We start from the raw sequence: 17,350 nt of genomic DNA, 5'->3' as shown, positions 1-17,350 counted from the left end.
TTTTACGTGAATTATTCGCAATACTTTTGACAACTACATTATACTCTTCCCACAGTTGCAGTGGGTTAGATATTCCGCTAACAAGCTTTTCTGCCGAAGTGCTCTTTTAACTGTAAAGCTGATATGCAAAGTACAGCTTCCCAATGATTATCTTTTTCCAACAGTCTTATCGTTTCGCACGTATAACTTAAGGTACTTAAGGCATCTGATGCATTCATATCCTGCTAGCCTTGAACGACGGTACCCTTTTAATGAACCTTCCACACTTATTTTAAGTGTAATATATGCAGCACTAGCGTGCTGTAAGGGAGGTTTTAGGTAAATTGGTGCAAAGGTGTACAATCTGAGGAAGAAAAGCTTCGTACATTTGTCCAAAGGAAAGTAGGTGAGCAAGGAACTATTTGTATGACTCTGAATTAATCCAACTTTCGAACCACTACCTTACAAATTTTCTGACAGTTCCCAACCCTGTAAAATCTGAGCCCGAAACGCTTCGTTCATTTGTCCCAAGCAACGCTAAGTAGGTGAGGAAGAAACTATTTGGCTCAGCAATGACTCTGGATTAATCCAACTGACAGTTCCCAACACTGCACCCCATATGTATCTATTACCCATGTGAAATTAAACGATTTTAATGGCTGCCTGAATCAGATTTCTTTACCTTTCTCTAAAACCCATTAAAGTATTGAAATTTCATGTTGCCAGTATTTTTCCTAAACCCTAAAAATAGGAATAGCAAAATTCATCAAAATCAGTTCAGCCGTTTCTGAGATGGAAATGGATATATTAGGGAATATAAATAACAGCATTTCAACTTTGTGTTTGATATCAATATTAGACATTAAGTAGGTGGTAACCACGCAAAGACATCCTTAGTGGCCAGAAAGCCTTAGAATGTATTACAAAAGCTATATCCTAAATTCCATCCAAATGATTAGGCCGTTTTCAAAATAGTGGTGGATACTCCCACTCACAAACTTTGCTTTTCAGTAATCTAAATTAAAATAAGAAATCTCTAGCAATTGGCAACTCCCACGTTTCGGTATAAGAATCGAAGCCCCGTATCATCTCTAATATAAACTTATGCGTATTATTCAAGCACATTGCGATGAAATAAAACAAAATAACAACACACAAGTGATAAAACGAAACAAAGAAACGCAAAAACAGGCAGAGCATCATAATAAAATCACTCATGCGCTCCGCTGATCCGACTTGGGTACAAAAATGACATCAAAAATTTAATTAAATTCTGGTATTTTAATATGTGTGACATGCAGCAAGTGACACACAATACCCTGTATGTATAATTGCATGTGTATGCGTGCTTATTAGTATGCACGTGAATGCAATATTGAAATATTATCCTATGAGACTACTGAAATTCCAAAATAAAGCTTTAATACTTTTAATAAAAATTAAATGGTGATGGTAAGCTTGTCATGCATCTCAAAACTGAAAGTCCTTAAAGTAGAAGAGAAAGTCACACCAATAAGTATACTGAAATGATCAAGTTGATGTGCTGAGTTGATTTAGCCTTATCCGTCTGTCTATCTGTTCATTTGTCTGAGATATCTTGATTGGTTTCAGCGTGATGCCATCTTCACTGTAGTTTTTCGTTCTTGAAAAGTATGGCACTAACGGAAAATCAGACTTAACAGAATGAAGCACAGATCACTCTTGAACATTTCCTCCAAAAAGTTGAATACATCACGCACGTTAGAGGTATTTACGCCTCGCCTCCGGAAAGGTTGAACAGCTGAGCATAAAGTGGCCGAATGATTCCACCACAACGTTCTCCAAACACCTAATACAAGTGCCCTGTATGCACTCCTATTGGACAGTGCCCTCCTAATACTCTACGCAGCATAGATAGAAGAGATTTAGAGTTGACAACGGGTCAGAAAGATCTTGTAGTCCCAGCGATTTCTTAGCTTGCTCGCGGAGCATCTTTTCAGAAGCAGAGAGCATCTGGCCAGCGGAATCTCAAAGTTTTGTCTTGCAGCTACGTTCAGGTCGCCAGTGTCTGCTCGGTCCAAGAAATCAGCCTTAAAATTATCAGGAATATATTTATGCCATGGGACCTGGAGAGTTTCTATCAAAAAGTGCGCATATTGCACAGCAACGTGACCTCACAGACCTCGATTTCACGGTTTCTGTGTAGATAGTAAATCCCTTAGCAAATCCCTGGAAGACGATGCAGTGATCGTGCAGCCTGCATGTTTGGCTTACATCAATCTTAAGGCAAAATAATCCATTCTAAAAAACACTCCTCCATCCATCAAAAGGTTTACCAAATTCCGGTCATTCCTCCCATGGGGGAACATGAGTGTTGAATGCGGCAACTAGAAAGAAATCCGGTCTACAGTAGTCTGTCCTGCCAGGAATTTAGACGGACTTGTTCAGAACTCGCTGGAGTACCTGTTATTTACAAGCTTATATGCCGCGTCACGAAGCCGTAGCCGCTCGAGCTGTGACTATTTTTCCCAAGATGTCAGTCGGGTATAGATTCCAAATTGCGTTTTGCCTGTGTAGGTTATGTACGAAGAGCCCAACTTTTCCCGACCTTTACTAATCGCTGTACTGTTTTTAATCATTTGGCCATTGAAGGAGTGTTTAATACCCTCAACCAGACTAGAACTCCATAAAAGAGAGATCACATCGTAGTACCAATGTACCTCCCCTGCAGAGAGCACGCGTCGTTCGACAATTGCCCCTCGTGAGCAGTGCAAGGCAATCGAAGCCTTCCTATCCGTGTCCTCTACGTTAAGCTTACATGAAAACTCGCTGTTAAGAATAATCGCAAGGTACCAAATCATGCCAGACAGCACCAGCGGTACTCCCGCAATAGAGGGTGATCTAAATTCAGTAATATTGTACCTCCCCGAATACCAATTTGCTAAAGTTCCCAAACATTCGGAACACCTGCTCACTACACCCAGGTAAACTTATCAAATGTGCTTCAGTATATTCAGAAATTTACCCCTGAAAATAATGGCCAGAGCATGGGCATAAGCCACCACTTGACAGCCCCTACACTGAGTTCAGAGTAGGGGAGAAAGAACACCACGCACAAAAAAAACGCCCTGCTTCCACACATCAGCCATCCTGTTCATCTTACACATCACACACACGCATTTAATCGCAATCCATTGTCCTTATTTATTCTCTATTTTTTTCTACATTCAAATTATACTCACAATTGTGTAAATTGCACTTGTTAGCGCTAAGTTTTTCGCATGCAACATGCGACAACAGCCTGTCGCCGTCAATGGTCCATATGGATATAATATCACCGATTTCATTTTCTCGCCCGCACCCACACCCACACCAGTCGCTGCTGCTGCTGCTGCCACTACGCACGTTTTATGTTTGGCTTTCATTTTCATATTTTACTTTTTGATTTAAATTTTGGTGTGTTTATTGTTGTTGGGGTTTGTTCTATTATTGTAATTGCTATTACACTACGAACACTGCTCGTTTAGTTGTTGTACAATAATGTGGTGTGAGAACACGCCATTCACCTTTTGTTGTTTGCTGCGGCTGCTGCTGTCGCTGTTATTAGTGTTGTGAGTTTTCTTGTTATTCTTGTGGTGTTTATTGCTGTGGTTTTTGTAATTAGTGGTGTTACTATTTCTACAGGTAAATTGAGGTTTTTCGCGGACGGGTTTGGCTTATGTCATATGGCAAAAATTATTAGAAAAGGAAGCTCAGTTCGGTTGGCCCTTTGTGAATACTTCTTTTTTATATCTTACATTTATTTTGTTTGATTCAAATTGCTTCTCCGTAATCGCTTGATTTCATGTTAATGTATTCGATCGTTTTAGTCCTCCACAGCGCTATATCAATGCTCTGGAAGTTACGTATACGCCACGTTGTCCACATTTGCCAAAATTAGTTAGATAACTTACTTCGCTTTATTTCATTTGGTATTAAGGATTTTAGTATAGAGCTGATTTCTTGAAAATTAAAGGCGAATTTGCGTTGAGTGCTGCAGAGAGACAAAAGAGATAAAAATGTGAGGTTAGAGTTAATTATTCAGTTAGAGGCGGATTAGAGCAATTAAAAACTCATTACGTTGAAGTCGATGAGCAAGGGGCTTGCAAACTAAAATTAACTAAAAAGCCTTACATAGTCACCTAATTATGCCTCAGTTGGTGAGTATGATCCAGCCTTCAATAAATGAATGAACAGTTTTGCTTATTTTGTTTAAGAAAACCAATTTTGCACCGCATACAATTTTTTTTAGGTAGAATGTAAACTTAAAAAACTACACACACATACATTTTTCGCCCGTTTTACTAATCCTACGCTCCCTGGATGTTGCAAACCCAATCTGACGGCTCATAAATGGAGGCTTCTTAGGATAGAAGAGTTCTTGGGTCTACGTCGGCAAATACTGACCTGTTTTATCGGCAGTCCCATATTCCTCTATATGACAGGAAAGATGTCATCGCCTATGGTTTCGAGCGAGTGGTCCTGAAGATCTACCAAGCCATTGATTGCTAGCCCTTAGAGGATGACTCGGGAGCCACGGGGCCCATACTTATGGAGGTTGATTCCATCAATTTGTACAGTGCAGGAAAATTTAGGCGTTGCGTGTACTGATACCGTAAGTCAGCACTGATGCTCACGTGCTTTATAGGACTGAGGAGAAGAGGTCTTTAGTTTATAGCGACAGTATCAGTAGAGAGGTTCAGCAAAAAATGTATCAAGTTTGTTGGTCTAATAAAGATTGAATAAAACGGAGTTGGTATAGCCTTGGCCCTGGCCCTGTGAAAAAGTAGAAATGACAACAAAATATCTGCTCTAACGACGGGAAAATTGAGTATCACGGTGCATGAGAAGGCAGGTGACCCGAGATCAATTCAAATGGCATCTCATTCAGTAGCCAAACTGATTGGTTTGTCACTTGTGAACAAAGTATTTGTGTTGAGCGCCTTTCTGAACGTCAATTAAGCAATTAACAATGACTTAATAGTAGATACTAAAATTGCCGTTCCAGCGTTGGTAGATGAACAGACTTTGGTGAACTTCATTAAAGGACTTCCACGTAGAAAAACGGACATGACAGAGTTTAGCGCACTGAACAAAGAACTCTAAAAAGGCTTAAGCTATTAGATAGCATTTTTCTCTCCTGTTTTGGGACATGGTTGCAAATGAATCTTTTCAGAACCTAGCGGGTAAATGCCGCAAAGTGTTTATCTATGTCACCTTTACCCGACAGGTGCTGAAGAGAGTCATTCGCAATCATGTCCCAAAGCAGTGGTGAAATATTGGAGGCTCTCATCAAGGGTAGTACGTTGGCTGATTGATATGATTTTCAAACCGATTATCTTCCATGGAGTTCTAGTCTGGTGAAAACACTAAAAACTCTTGCAAGGTTAAAAGGATGTTAATAGCTATACCGATTAGAGCTGGTTAAAATATGGGAGTTGCTTCGTACTGTGTAGACACTGGCGCTAACCGCAAATGTGAGTTTGTACCCGTTCGATATCGTTGGAAAAATGGCCGCATTCCCGGCGGCATGAACTCTTCAAAGTGCGTGACTCTATGAAATGCGGGCTCTTAAGCATTCCAAATGGCTTCGAATTTAAATCTAGAAGCACGAACCAGCATGTACTGACTTCTTCTTCTGCTAGATTCTTCATTAATCATATGTTCGTAAGAGAGGAGAGTGGATACCTGTTCAAGTATGGATCCAGGCTTAATGGGGGAAGTTGGAAGATGGGGTCAGATTGTGTGGACTGGTGTATTTTCTCAGATTGGCGGTTATCAAAGAGATAAGCTACGCCAGGGTAAGGACAAAACCTGTCAGGTTTAACTTAACCTTAATACGCAGTAGCATAGGACTAATATCAAGGCTTGAGTAGGCACTCGGAACTCTCTCTTGCAACTTTCTCTCCTTTTTTGAACTTCGGGGCCTCGAATCCGCCATGCAAGCGCTGGAGGTGTATGACTTTTGGATAGGTGCCGAGGTCTTACGGTTTTTGATTCCACCCGCTCGACGAAACTGCTTGGACTTACTGAAGTTTGTCTACCCAAATATTTAAGAAGTTCTTTATTTCGCTAAAAGAATATCATGAAAATCGAAAAATAATAATTTAGGTTGAAAAAACCTGTACATCAACTGTTATTATAAGCTTTTATTTAGTTTCACTTTTGTTGTCTGTAATGTAAACTTGCAAGTTAAATTTGATACACTTCCCGGTGTCCGATTGAGCTGAAATTTTGCACACATGTATAACTCCGATGACAATGCAATATTACTTTGTTAGAATTCGATAAATTAATCGATAACACAGTTATCGGTAAAGATTTGTATTTACTTTGGCATAACAGCCTAAGTCCCATACAAACCCGCCGGTACCTATCCGTGGATTGTGATATTTGGACGTGGTGAATCACGCGTGTCACGCGTGGTGAATCTCAACGCTTGCGAAAAGCGGAGACACAACCCTCTGTTGTATTTCTGTGTATAACCAACATAGCTGAATTTTTAAGGCTGTTTAACTTTGTAATCTTTTCTGTAATTTATTTTGCTTTTGGAAAAATTACCTATTTGAAAAAAGCTGGCTGAAAAATATTGGCATAACAGCTTAAGTTAAATCAAGAATGGAAAATCTTGGAAAATTTGAGCAGATGTGGCAATTTCGCGCGTCCGTTGAATGAAATATTGACAATCTGCTGATCATCGCTAGGAAATTAACGACATTCCATCAACTAAGCAGCACTTTAGCAATACTACTGTTATTATTTGGCCGCTCAAACACACATATATTAATTGTGCATTAAATCTAAAATATACAAATACACCATAATAATTTACACGGCCAAAGCCATAATAATTTACACGGGTCATCAATTCTTTCTCTGATTCAAAATGTGAACTACCAGCGCTACCGTCAACAGCTCAGTGTCATCATTGCCAGTAGCGCCAATAACACCAAACTCGTGCCTGACACACAAAAGTCGTTTCACTCAATAGCGCAAGTAAAATGTACTACGCACTCACTACTAAGTAGCGTCAAAAATTCGCTTGGAGTCATTTCGTCAATGAGCTACCATTGAGCTGGCACCGCATTGGCGCTGGCGCCATGCAATTTACATCACTAAAATTGCGCGAATGCCCAGGCTCATGACTTCAATACTTATATTTACTATGCTTTAAACTTTGAATACACCGCTGAAGTTGCTGCGCATAAAATGTGTACTAATAAATTCCAATCCGCATTATATCAAAAAATTTTGAATATAAAGATATTGCATGCGCGAACTTCGGTGGATAACAAAATTCTAGTAGGTCACTTTCACCACACCAAAAACTTTAACACAATTTTTAACATAATTTAAGCACAGAAATACACTGATTGGAGTTTTAGTGAGTAAAAGTTAAAATTCTGAACACATTAGCTGAATAAAAACTGTACAAATAATTATTAAATAACAAATACAGACAGAGATGTAACTGAAATATGTGTTTTTGTTTCACCTCCTTTACTTATATTTAAAGCTTTTCTAAGAACAAGCTTCTATTACTTGTTAATAAAATGAACTAAAAAGTAAAAAATAAAATTAAAGAAAAAAAAACTTTTTTAAAAATAAGCATTTATTATTTTGGTTAATAAAATTAACTAAAAAGTAAACAATAAATTGACTCTAAAAAAATATAACACTTTATAAGTTCATTGTAAGCTTAAACGATAATTAGGCTTTTTCGTCTGCGACAAAAAAAAAAATCTATATTGTACATAATTATATATTTTTAACATTAAAACTTTACACCTAAATTATTAAATCTTACAGTTTATATCACAGCCCTAATTGTTCTAATAAAAGCGTGTTACATTGCGATAGCAAGAAAATGAGATCCTAAATGTTCTTAATTATACCATCAAAATTTAACACGTTTTTTATTAGAACAATTAGGACTGTGATATAAACTGTAAGATTTAATAATTTAGGTGTAAAGTTTTAATGTTAAAAATATATAATTATGTACAATATAGATTTTTTTTTTTGTCGCAGACGAAAAATCCTAATTATCGTTTAAGCTTACAATGAACTTATAAAGTGTTATATTTCTTTAGAGTCAATTTATTGTTTACATTTTAGTTAATTTTATTAACCAAAATAATAAAAGCTTATTTTTAAAAAAGTTTTTTTTTCTTTAATTTTATTTTCTGAGTGAAATAAATACTTAAAAAAATAACTGTTATATTTCCAACGAAACCAAAAACTCGAAAAATAACTGCTGTATTTCGAGCTGAATAAAAACTAGAAAATAAGTGTTGTATTTTGAGCGATATGAAAAACTAAAAAAGTAGTAATTATTTTCCCAGCGAAAATTTTTACTTAAAAATAAAAATATAAAATATATATTTTTATTATAAGACTTATTACTGCTATGATCCCAGAAAAAAGATATGCCACTTAAGTCGTAGTGATTTAAGTCATAATAGTCAAGTCATGATAACTGCATGTTATAATTGAATATTTAAATTCACTTCATTTCTTCATTAATTCCAGTACTCATTTCTGTCTGAAAGAGTCCCTTTCAAATTAGGTGCTAAACAAATTTCGTTCATCTTAACACCTTAAGGTTTTCACGCCATCCAATTAACACTTTTATACGTGACACTCAAAATCATCCTTTATTTCTTAAAAACATGATTGAGTCAAAAGCTGTTAGATTGCCAACTCTTCACCTGCAATTGAATGTTGGAAAGTTTAAATTCTTACGCTTTTGCTTCAGTAGATAATCTTTGAACTTTTCAGACCAATTTGTTCAAACGAGAATGTAGATGTGAAAGCACGTGGGAATATGATTTCAGAAATTGATTGTGGAAGGCTAAAACCTAACAGAGAACTGCATGTGAAACTGCTTGCTTTGAAATTCCTACATAATATATAAGCACAAGCGATATTTCGTTGTCACTGGTGAGACACTGTACGCAATATTTTATCTTTTTTCACATATTTTGATAAAACCAGCTGCATATCTCATGTTCTAATAGATAGGTTGAGACACTTAACATTGAATCAGCACTGTTATGTAAAAAAAAGCTCTCAATATTTTAGTATATATGCAAATTATAATAAGTTTTATAATTGTCACGTGTAGGACAAAAAAACAAGAAGCTATCCATAAGTGAAGTTACAAGTTATAAAAACTTTGCTGGTAGTAGCTTGTGTTGTTTAAAGACTTTCAGTTAAACGGAAAATTAAGGAATCCTATAATATAAAAGTAATTAATTTTTCTTAAAGGATTTTATTGCTATTGTGGACGACAACAAAAACAGCAATCAGCCACACTTATGTACATATGCACATTAAAGAATGCAGCCACACTTATGCACAATGCAATAAAAAAGGCAGAAGTTGTTGCTCACACATCCACACCCATATGGCTAGAAGAAAAACATAAACTACAGATATACATGTATATTAACCTGGGTCGATTTGTATGGACGAAAGTTAACCTATATCGCGCCATCGATTTTTCGATAGGATTTGGGCTCAAAAGTTCCACTACGCATACCCAAAAAAATAATTTTCGAGCCTGCAAAAAAATGCAATTTTTCGACCAAAACACTCCCCAAAACCCAAAAAATATTTTGTTTTTTTTTAAAAAGCTGTTATCGTCAACGTTTTCACAACGGTTTTTTTGAAAAAAAAACTTTTTTGGGTTTTGGGAGTGTTTTGGTCGAAAAATTTACCCTTTCGCCATTTTTTTTTTGCAGGCTCGAAAATTATTTTTTTGGAACTTTTTTTCCTGAGCCCAAATCCTATCTAAAAATCGATGGCGCGATATAGGTTAATAAATAAACCCAGTCTAATGTATATAGCTAAATAATCAAGCTAGAGATACAGCTATTCTAGAAGGCATGTTAGTCAAACGTCTAGACATTGGGAGAAATATGCGAACGAGGCAAGAGATAGTATAAAAGCAGCGCAAGCTGAGGAATAGTAATCAGTTTGATTTAAACACGCTATTATTGAAGTATAATTGTTATTGTGAAGTACTAATCTCGGTTTTGCAATACTGAATATTGGATTTATTTATTCGACAATTCGGCGATTCGAAAGTTAGCAGAAGGTGCATAATTATCAGGAACTCTCTAAAAACCGTCACACTATCATGTAAAATCAAATGTCATGGGTGGAACAGCATTTGTCACATTTGGGACATATTCCAATGAAAAACGATAAATGAACTTGGTGATGGTAAATAATGTATGCCAAAAGTTCAAAATATGGGTCACGTCATGGGTTCAAATCATGGGATGAACAAATTTGAGTTATGGAAAATTTTAAAAATTTTCGCTCTTTAAGGTTTTGACTCGGTGTCAAGGGCCATGATAAATATATGTTGTACTTTGATTCAAATTTCTACTGGACGTTATTAGTTCATATCTTTTTAAGAATTATAAGGTATATTAGAAGTGTTTAACCATTTCTAACACCGTTTTCTGCATACCAGCCACGGGTGGGACAAACTTTATTGGTGAATAATTCCTTGACAATTTCAAAAAAATCAAAACTGTTGTGTTGGCCCATTGAGTAGGCTATGCAGGAACAAGAGTCCAGAAATTGTCATTCTAACCTCAAGAGTTTGCATATCAATCAATCTACATCGCGAAATATATGACGGAGTAGGCAAGTTAAATCTTAATTGCAACAAAGCAAAGTGCAGGGACCTTTTTTGAACACGTTCCAGTCTATTTGAATGGATAGCGGGAAGGGATTCCAAACTGTGGCCGCATATTCCAGTTTCGACTTAACAAAAGCATAATAATTTTCTTTTTCGTGTAGGGATCCTTAAACTCACGACTACTCCGTTTTATAAAGGCAAGAGCGGCATAAGCCTTAGGTATGTAAATTTGAGATGCTCTGTAAAAGGGAAGTTGGAATCAAACACAACCCCAAGATCTTTAATTTGGTAAGAGAATTTAGAGGAAAATTCGAAATGAAATATGAGGACTGAAGGGGCGCTCGCGTTTTGTGGTTAGTTACGAAGCAACATTTGCTAACGTTTACAACTAGCTTATTTCGTCAATACCAGTCGTCGAAACAGTTAAGCTCATGTGAATAATTTCAATATCAGTGTAACTTTTTACCATTGTGAAGATCATCAAGTCGTCAGCATAGAAAATATGATGATAGAACTTGAAACAGAAACTGGCAACATTAATAAATATTAAAAATAATAATGCAGTTCTCTGGCATATATGCTCGTACTTTCAGTAATTGTCGGCATACAGATGAATACTTTTAAAGTAAACATGTATCGTTGTGTTCTCGATTCACACCTTTTCTTATTCTCAATTTAAATTTGAGTTTCCAATCAAAACTACAAATAAACGTGACATGAATTCCAAAGGGAAAAAAAGTTGTGACTTCGGGCAATTTGCTTAGTATACACTTTGTGTATAACGGCATATGCATTTAGTTCAGTGTGTGTCGCGCTTAACAGCCCATAGTGTGAATTTTAACACTTTAGTATGTGGGTCAATAGAGCTCGTAATGAATTACATTCAACAAATTGGTCATATCCGATAAAATGGATATTTGCACATTTGAAATAATAAGCCAGGGCAAATAGCAGTATATGTAATCTGATTAGGTGCGATTGTGCTAAATAAATGTAGGACAAAGTAAATCATATACCCAGTTGTTAAAGCAATAAGCCATTTTTGTACAATTTTTAATTTATAAAATTAGTTGGTGTGACACAAAACAAGGAATAGCAAATATAGTTAACTAAAAATTAGCTAATTTAACAGCGCTTACTACAAAGCTTTGAAAAGTGTGCAAAAATAAATAATCAAGCGTTCAGTGAGGTATATAACTAAATGGCTTTCTTTTTATATTGCAGGTATTTGCTGTCCTTGTTTTTGGCGCATTTACAATTCACAGCACATAACAACTTCGAAAAAGTAATACCATAACTTATACATAGATTTAATCCAATTTGTATTCTTTCCAATTTGCCTAAGTAATTAAATATAAATAACTTTTTAATTGAAATTTTGAAACACGAAATTAGCAAACTAAATGCTTTGGTATGTCATCCGTTTATTGGATATTGCTAATACACAGTATTTGTATATTCCATTGTTTTATTAAAATGCACTCGAACGAAAAATGAAGCTTTATTAATCCCTATCAATTTACGTCTTTAATTGAGTAAGCAAAAATAGGAAGTACTAGTTCTGTTCTTATGAAGCTCGACGCTAAAACATAAAAGGAATATTTTTAGGCTTTTTAAGGAGAACTTCGTCGCTAACAACCGAAACCAACAAGTAATTGTCTTATTATCGACTTATTATGAAAAACGAATTTATGGTCGAGTTATCGATTTGTTATTGCCTTGATATTTATTTGCTCTTATTGGATAGCTATCGACGGCTTAGTTATATGTCATTTATTTATATAGAAGTTTTATCGGTTTCTGCTTCATAGCAAACCGATGAGGCGCCGATAACGAATCTATAACATAAAAAATTCATAACATAACAAATCGATAACAAAAAAGTAAACGCCAATAACAAATAGATAACCTTTTAATAGCAAAGCGAAAACTTTTATTACCAAATCAACAAATTTTGAATATCAAATCGATGATTTTTTTGATAACAAATCGATTAATTTTCGATAATATGCCAATCACTCAGACTTATGTTACAACTCCACATATTCTTCATAGTAAATAGATATATATTTATAACATATCGATAACTTTCAATAAATTACCGATAAATTTTCCATACAAAATCGTTAACGTACTGATAACAAAGTGACTTTTAACTTGTGACGTTAAAAAGTGACTAACTTTTCGATAAAATGTCGATAATTTGTTGATAACATATTGATGACTTTTCCATAAACAATCGATAAATTTTCTAAAATAAATCGCATTTTTCCGATACAGATAACTCTTCGAAAACCGATAAGTCTTCGAAAAGAAATCAATAAGTTTTTCTATCACCAAAAGCCACTTTCTTTACTCAATTTTTTCACAAGCATCGTAAATAAGAATAAGGAAATACAAGCTATCCAGTTATTCGACCTTTTCAAACAAATGCTAAGCTGCTGGTGACCGTTTTAAACCTATTCTGGAAGGCATCTTTTTTAGCCGCTCATTAATGTAGCGTGGGAGAAGCTAAGAGAAGCGTACGGTGGTTTTCAGTCCTTTATCAGGAAAGCATGTTTTATTCTGATTTTTTTTTTTTGCTTTTTTGATTTTCCGATAGTTTTTCGTCATGTCTCTTTGCGTTAGAGTGTGTAGCAGTAAGGATGGTACAATTCCGAAATTGGTTTTCTTTGAAAGCGTTACAAAAATATTATTGGACTGTAAAGATATCATCGTTCTGGTTCAAAATCTTTTTTTTTTACATTTTATTAGGTATTTTCCACTTCGTCACCGTGAGAGCTCAACAAAAATGTGCCGAACACTCTTTGGTTGGATCAAGTTAATTTACATTTTCTGGCGTGCTCTGCGATAAAAAAAATATGCAGAAAGTTTTTCAGATGGGCACGATAAATTGTCGTGTGCTTTGCACACAGAGTAAATTAACTTTGATTGGATAACGGTTGGTTGTACAGGTATAAAGGAATCGAGATAGATATAGACTTCCATATATCAAAATTATCAGTGTCGAAAAAAAATTTGATTGAGCTATGTCCGTTCATCCATCCGTCCGTCCGTCAGTCCGTCCGTTAACACGATAACTTGAGTAAATATTGAGATATCTTCACCAAATTTGGTACACGAGCTTATCTGGACCCAGAATAGATTGGTATTGAAACTGAGCGAAATCGGATGATAACCACGCCCACTGTTTATATATATAACATTTTGTAAAACACAACAAACCTGATTATTTAGTAAATAATACACCTAGAATGTTGAAATTTGACATGTGGACTGATATTGAAAAAAAATTTTTTTTTTAAATGGGCGTGGCATCACCCACTTCTGATAAAATCAACTTTACAAATATTATTAATCATAAATCAAAAATCGTTAAACCTATCGTAACAAAATTCGGCAGAGAGGTTGCCTTTACTATAAGGAATGCTTTGAAGAAAAATTAACGAAATCGATTAAGGACCACGCCCACTTTAATATAAAAGATTTTTACAAGAGTCGTAGACGAAAATAGTAAGCTATATCTTAGCGAAAAGGAGCTTTGTATCAATAGAATTTTACTTTTTAAATTTAATTATAACATTAAATTGGAAAAAACTAAAATTTTCGAAAATGGGTTTGGCACCGCCCCATTTATGACTAAGCAATTTTCTATGTTTCGGGAGCCATAACTCGAAGAAAGATTAACGGATCGTAATAAAATTGGGTACACAAATTTTCCCTATATTAGAAAATATTTCTAGTAAAAATGGACGGGTGCGGTTAAAGACCACGACAACTTAGATATAAAACAAATTTAAAGGTTCGTGGACTAAAATAATTAGCCATAAATTAGCAAAAAATAGTTTTGAATCAATGATATTTCACTTATCAAGTTTTACTGTAAGAGGAAATGGGGAGACATTTTTTTAACGGGCGGTGCCCCGTGTTATGTAGAAAAGTAATTTATCTGTAATGAAATGTGCAATTGAAGCTCACGCTGAGTACATAATGTTAGGTTACACCCGAATTTACACACCTTTACTTGTTTTTATAAGGTCAGCATGCTGCTACATTTAAATTTTCTAAAAATTTTTTATTGCACTTTTTTATTTGAATGCACTATTTTCGGGCATTATTTTACAACTTAAAATATTTTTTATAAATTCTGTTCGCTTCGCTATTCTTTACTTTATTTGACCATAATTCATGTTTTATGACAAACGCTCTACCATAAAATATTTTAGTGCAAATTTTACTGTTCTGCTCTTTAAAAGTTTATATATAAGCACAAATGACATACAGTACGACTTACGAATTTGCGTATCGTAAAAACACATTTTCTAGTTGAAAAAAAATGGAAATTGAATAAATGAAAAACAGCGCAAACTTAGCTATAAAAAATAGCATATGAACATATTTTTGCAATGTATTCTTTTTTATGAGTTCTTAACAAATATTTGTTCAAATATGTTGATTTTTTATTGCCATATACAGAAACTTATGACATCATTTTCATTTGCAATAAAAGCTTGTTGCCACGAGCAATCAATGAGACTTTTATGGCGATGACGATTCCTGAGGAATTTTAGAGGTACTTAATAGTAGCAAAGAATATGCTAGTAAAATACCCAGTAGTAGATGTGAAAACGACTTCATAGCTCGAAAGGATATAAAAGGCAAATACGCAGATTTCCTAGACCAAAACGATGACGTATCAAGTAAAAAGATGGGATGTCAAATAATCAAGTTACAACAAAAACATATAGTGCCAGCCCTTGTATACCGGTATTGTACTGGCGCGTGATCACACCAAAGACATCACGAAAGATGTTGACGCATCACAGTGGCGCCTTTTGAGTTTTTTCTTTGCAAAAATCATAACTTTTGAACCAATAAAGATATTTTAAAAATTTTAAACGCAAATGAAAGCTAACTATTTGAAGTTTTATTGTCAGAATGTCACAGATACAGGGTGCTTCAAAAAAATTCGTCAAAGTCGAAAATTTTTAGAAAAATGCAAAAACAAAATGTTTTTAGTAAAAAATAAATAAAATTAAATTAAATTTGACTTATAATGATGCATTTAAGCATTAAATAAGATAAACTAATGATTTTGATAAGATAGCGTGGCACTGCCCACTTATGATAAAAAGTTGTATCTAAGTAGTCACGTAATCAATAACTACCAAAATTGTAATGATATTCCCCTCTTCAATTTCAATTATTGTTGTTTCTAATTTGGCAATTTGATTTTTTATATCACTCACTGTACCTTTTATGAGTTCCGAAGACTCATTCTCGTATTTAAATAATATCGGGCGACACAATATAGTTGATGACGGAGTAGATTTTTCCAATATTCTGAAGCTTCATCTTTTAGTCGTAATGGAACAATAGAAGCCATAAATATATTACTATCTGTAATTGTTTCACCGTCTACATTTGTTCTTTGTTTATATGCGCTTTGTGCTGATGATCCATCACAGCCCCACTTAGTTATCAATGCTTGCTCCTTTGGCAGTGATTGCAACTTTCCTTCAGTAAAACTTTGAAGGAGTCGTGTAGACGTATGATCCATTAAATTTTGTAGCTCAATTTCAGCTGATAGTTCGGCCATTTTGGGACTTAGAGGAACTGCTTCTTTCTTGGCTTGAGTAATTTGTTTGTATCCAGGTAAAATATCGGCATTACGTTGCAATAATGACATACGCAATATAATATATTTTTTCTTCGTTAAGCCGAGATCTATAAACAGCGCCAAAGTTTCTTCGGGAGTGTATTTCCTAGGTAGCGCATTTGGTGGTGTGGGAATGCTGTTTTTGATCCTCATCAGTCGCACTGGACTTGCTACCGCAACTGCTTTTGTTATATGAGACTTCACGTTTTCTTCGTCTTTTTTATATTTAATAGCCAGTACTTCTGAAAGATGAGTCGTGGCCACAGCTTTTGTGGTATTAGACAGCTTCCTTTTCCTTGTGTAGGTAGAACACTCTTCTATGGGTTTTGTTGGTCTCCCTCTAGTTGGATTGGTTGACGTGCTAGGCGTTTCTTCGTCCAAAAAAGTTTTGTCAGCTAGCCACTTTTCATGCTTACTTAGAAATTTTGAATTGTTACAATAGACGTGCTTCCATTTTCTTTCTATCATAATGTATTGTAAACAATTTTTTTCTTCCAGGCCTTCCTTTTCTTTAATGCTTGTTTCACTCGCTAACTCTCTCATAATAGCCTCAACGAAGTCCCGTCTTGACTTTGTAGCTTTAAACACCGCAAATAGTTTCGAGTTTTCTAGATACATATTAGAATTGGCTTCGAGTGTATCTGACTAAATATTAAACTATGAACTATATTTAAAAATACTATTCACTTTATTTAAGTAGACAGAATATTTAAATCCTTAATCTCCAAAAGACAAATGATAATGTGCATTGTATGATGGATATCTTTATGTACCTACTCAAATTATTAAAATGAATTTCAGGTATACAATTCGTAACTAAAAAAATGTATGTTGTTAACAAGTTCCAATAACAAAAATGACCTTACGGCCGACTGAATTATATATACCTGCTCAGGCGCGTATTTATGCCCAAGGTTGTTTAACTTTATTTGATGTAAAAAGTGAAGTTGCAGCTGGATGCAGGTAGACTTTATGAATTTAGGTAACTGAATATTTCACAAATAACTACTGTTAATTTGACGGAGCACATATTTTAA

General features: G+C 34.9%; 1 protein-coding gene across 2 annotated transcripts in view; it reads right to left on the bottom strand.

Moving 5' to 3' along the window:
- Positions 1-17,350, bottom strand: part of LOC137253891 (uncharacterized) — a 239,083-nt gene that overhangs the window by 92,920 nt on the left and 128,813 nt on the right. Inside the window, exons 2-3 of one of the 2 annotated variants that reach the window (XM_067791486.1) lie at positions 3,756-3,991; positions 3,201-3,673 (exon numbers count right to left, since the gene is read on the bottom strand). In XM_067791486.1, coding sequence (XP_067647587.1) covers positions 3,201-3,389 — 189 coding nt within the window. In that variant the 5' untranslated portion in view covers positions 3,390-3,673; positions 3,756-3,991. Of the gene's footprint in view, positions 1-3,200; positions 3,992-17,350 lie in introns of both variants that reach the window. The other variant, XM_067791485.1, reaches the window with a different exon arrangement.

Source organism: Eurosta solidaginis, chromosome 5 (assembly GCF_040869045.1).
Source record: "Eurosta solidaginis isolate ZX-2024a chromosome 5, ASM4086904v1, whole genome shotgun sequence".
In the NCBI taxonomy this organism is placed as follows: domain Eukaryota; kingdom Metazoa; phylum Arthropoda; class Insecta; order Diptera; family Tephritidae; genus Eurosta; species Eurosta solidaginis.
The sequence above is the reverse complement of the archived record's forward strand: the minus strand, read 5'-3'. Positions and strand labels throughout refer to the sequence as shown.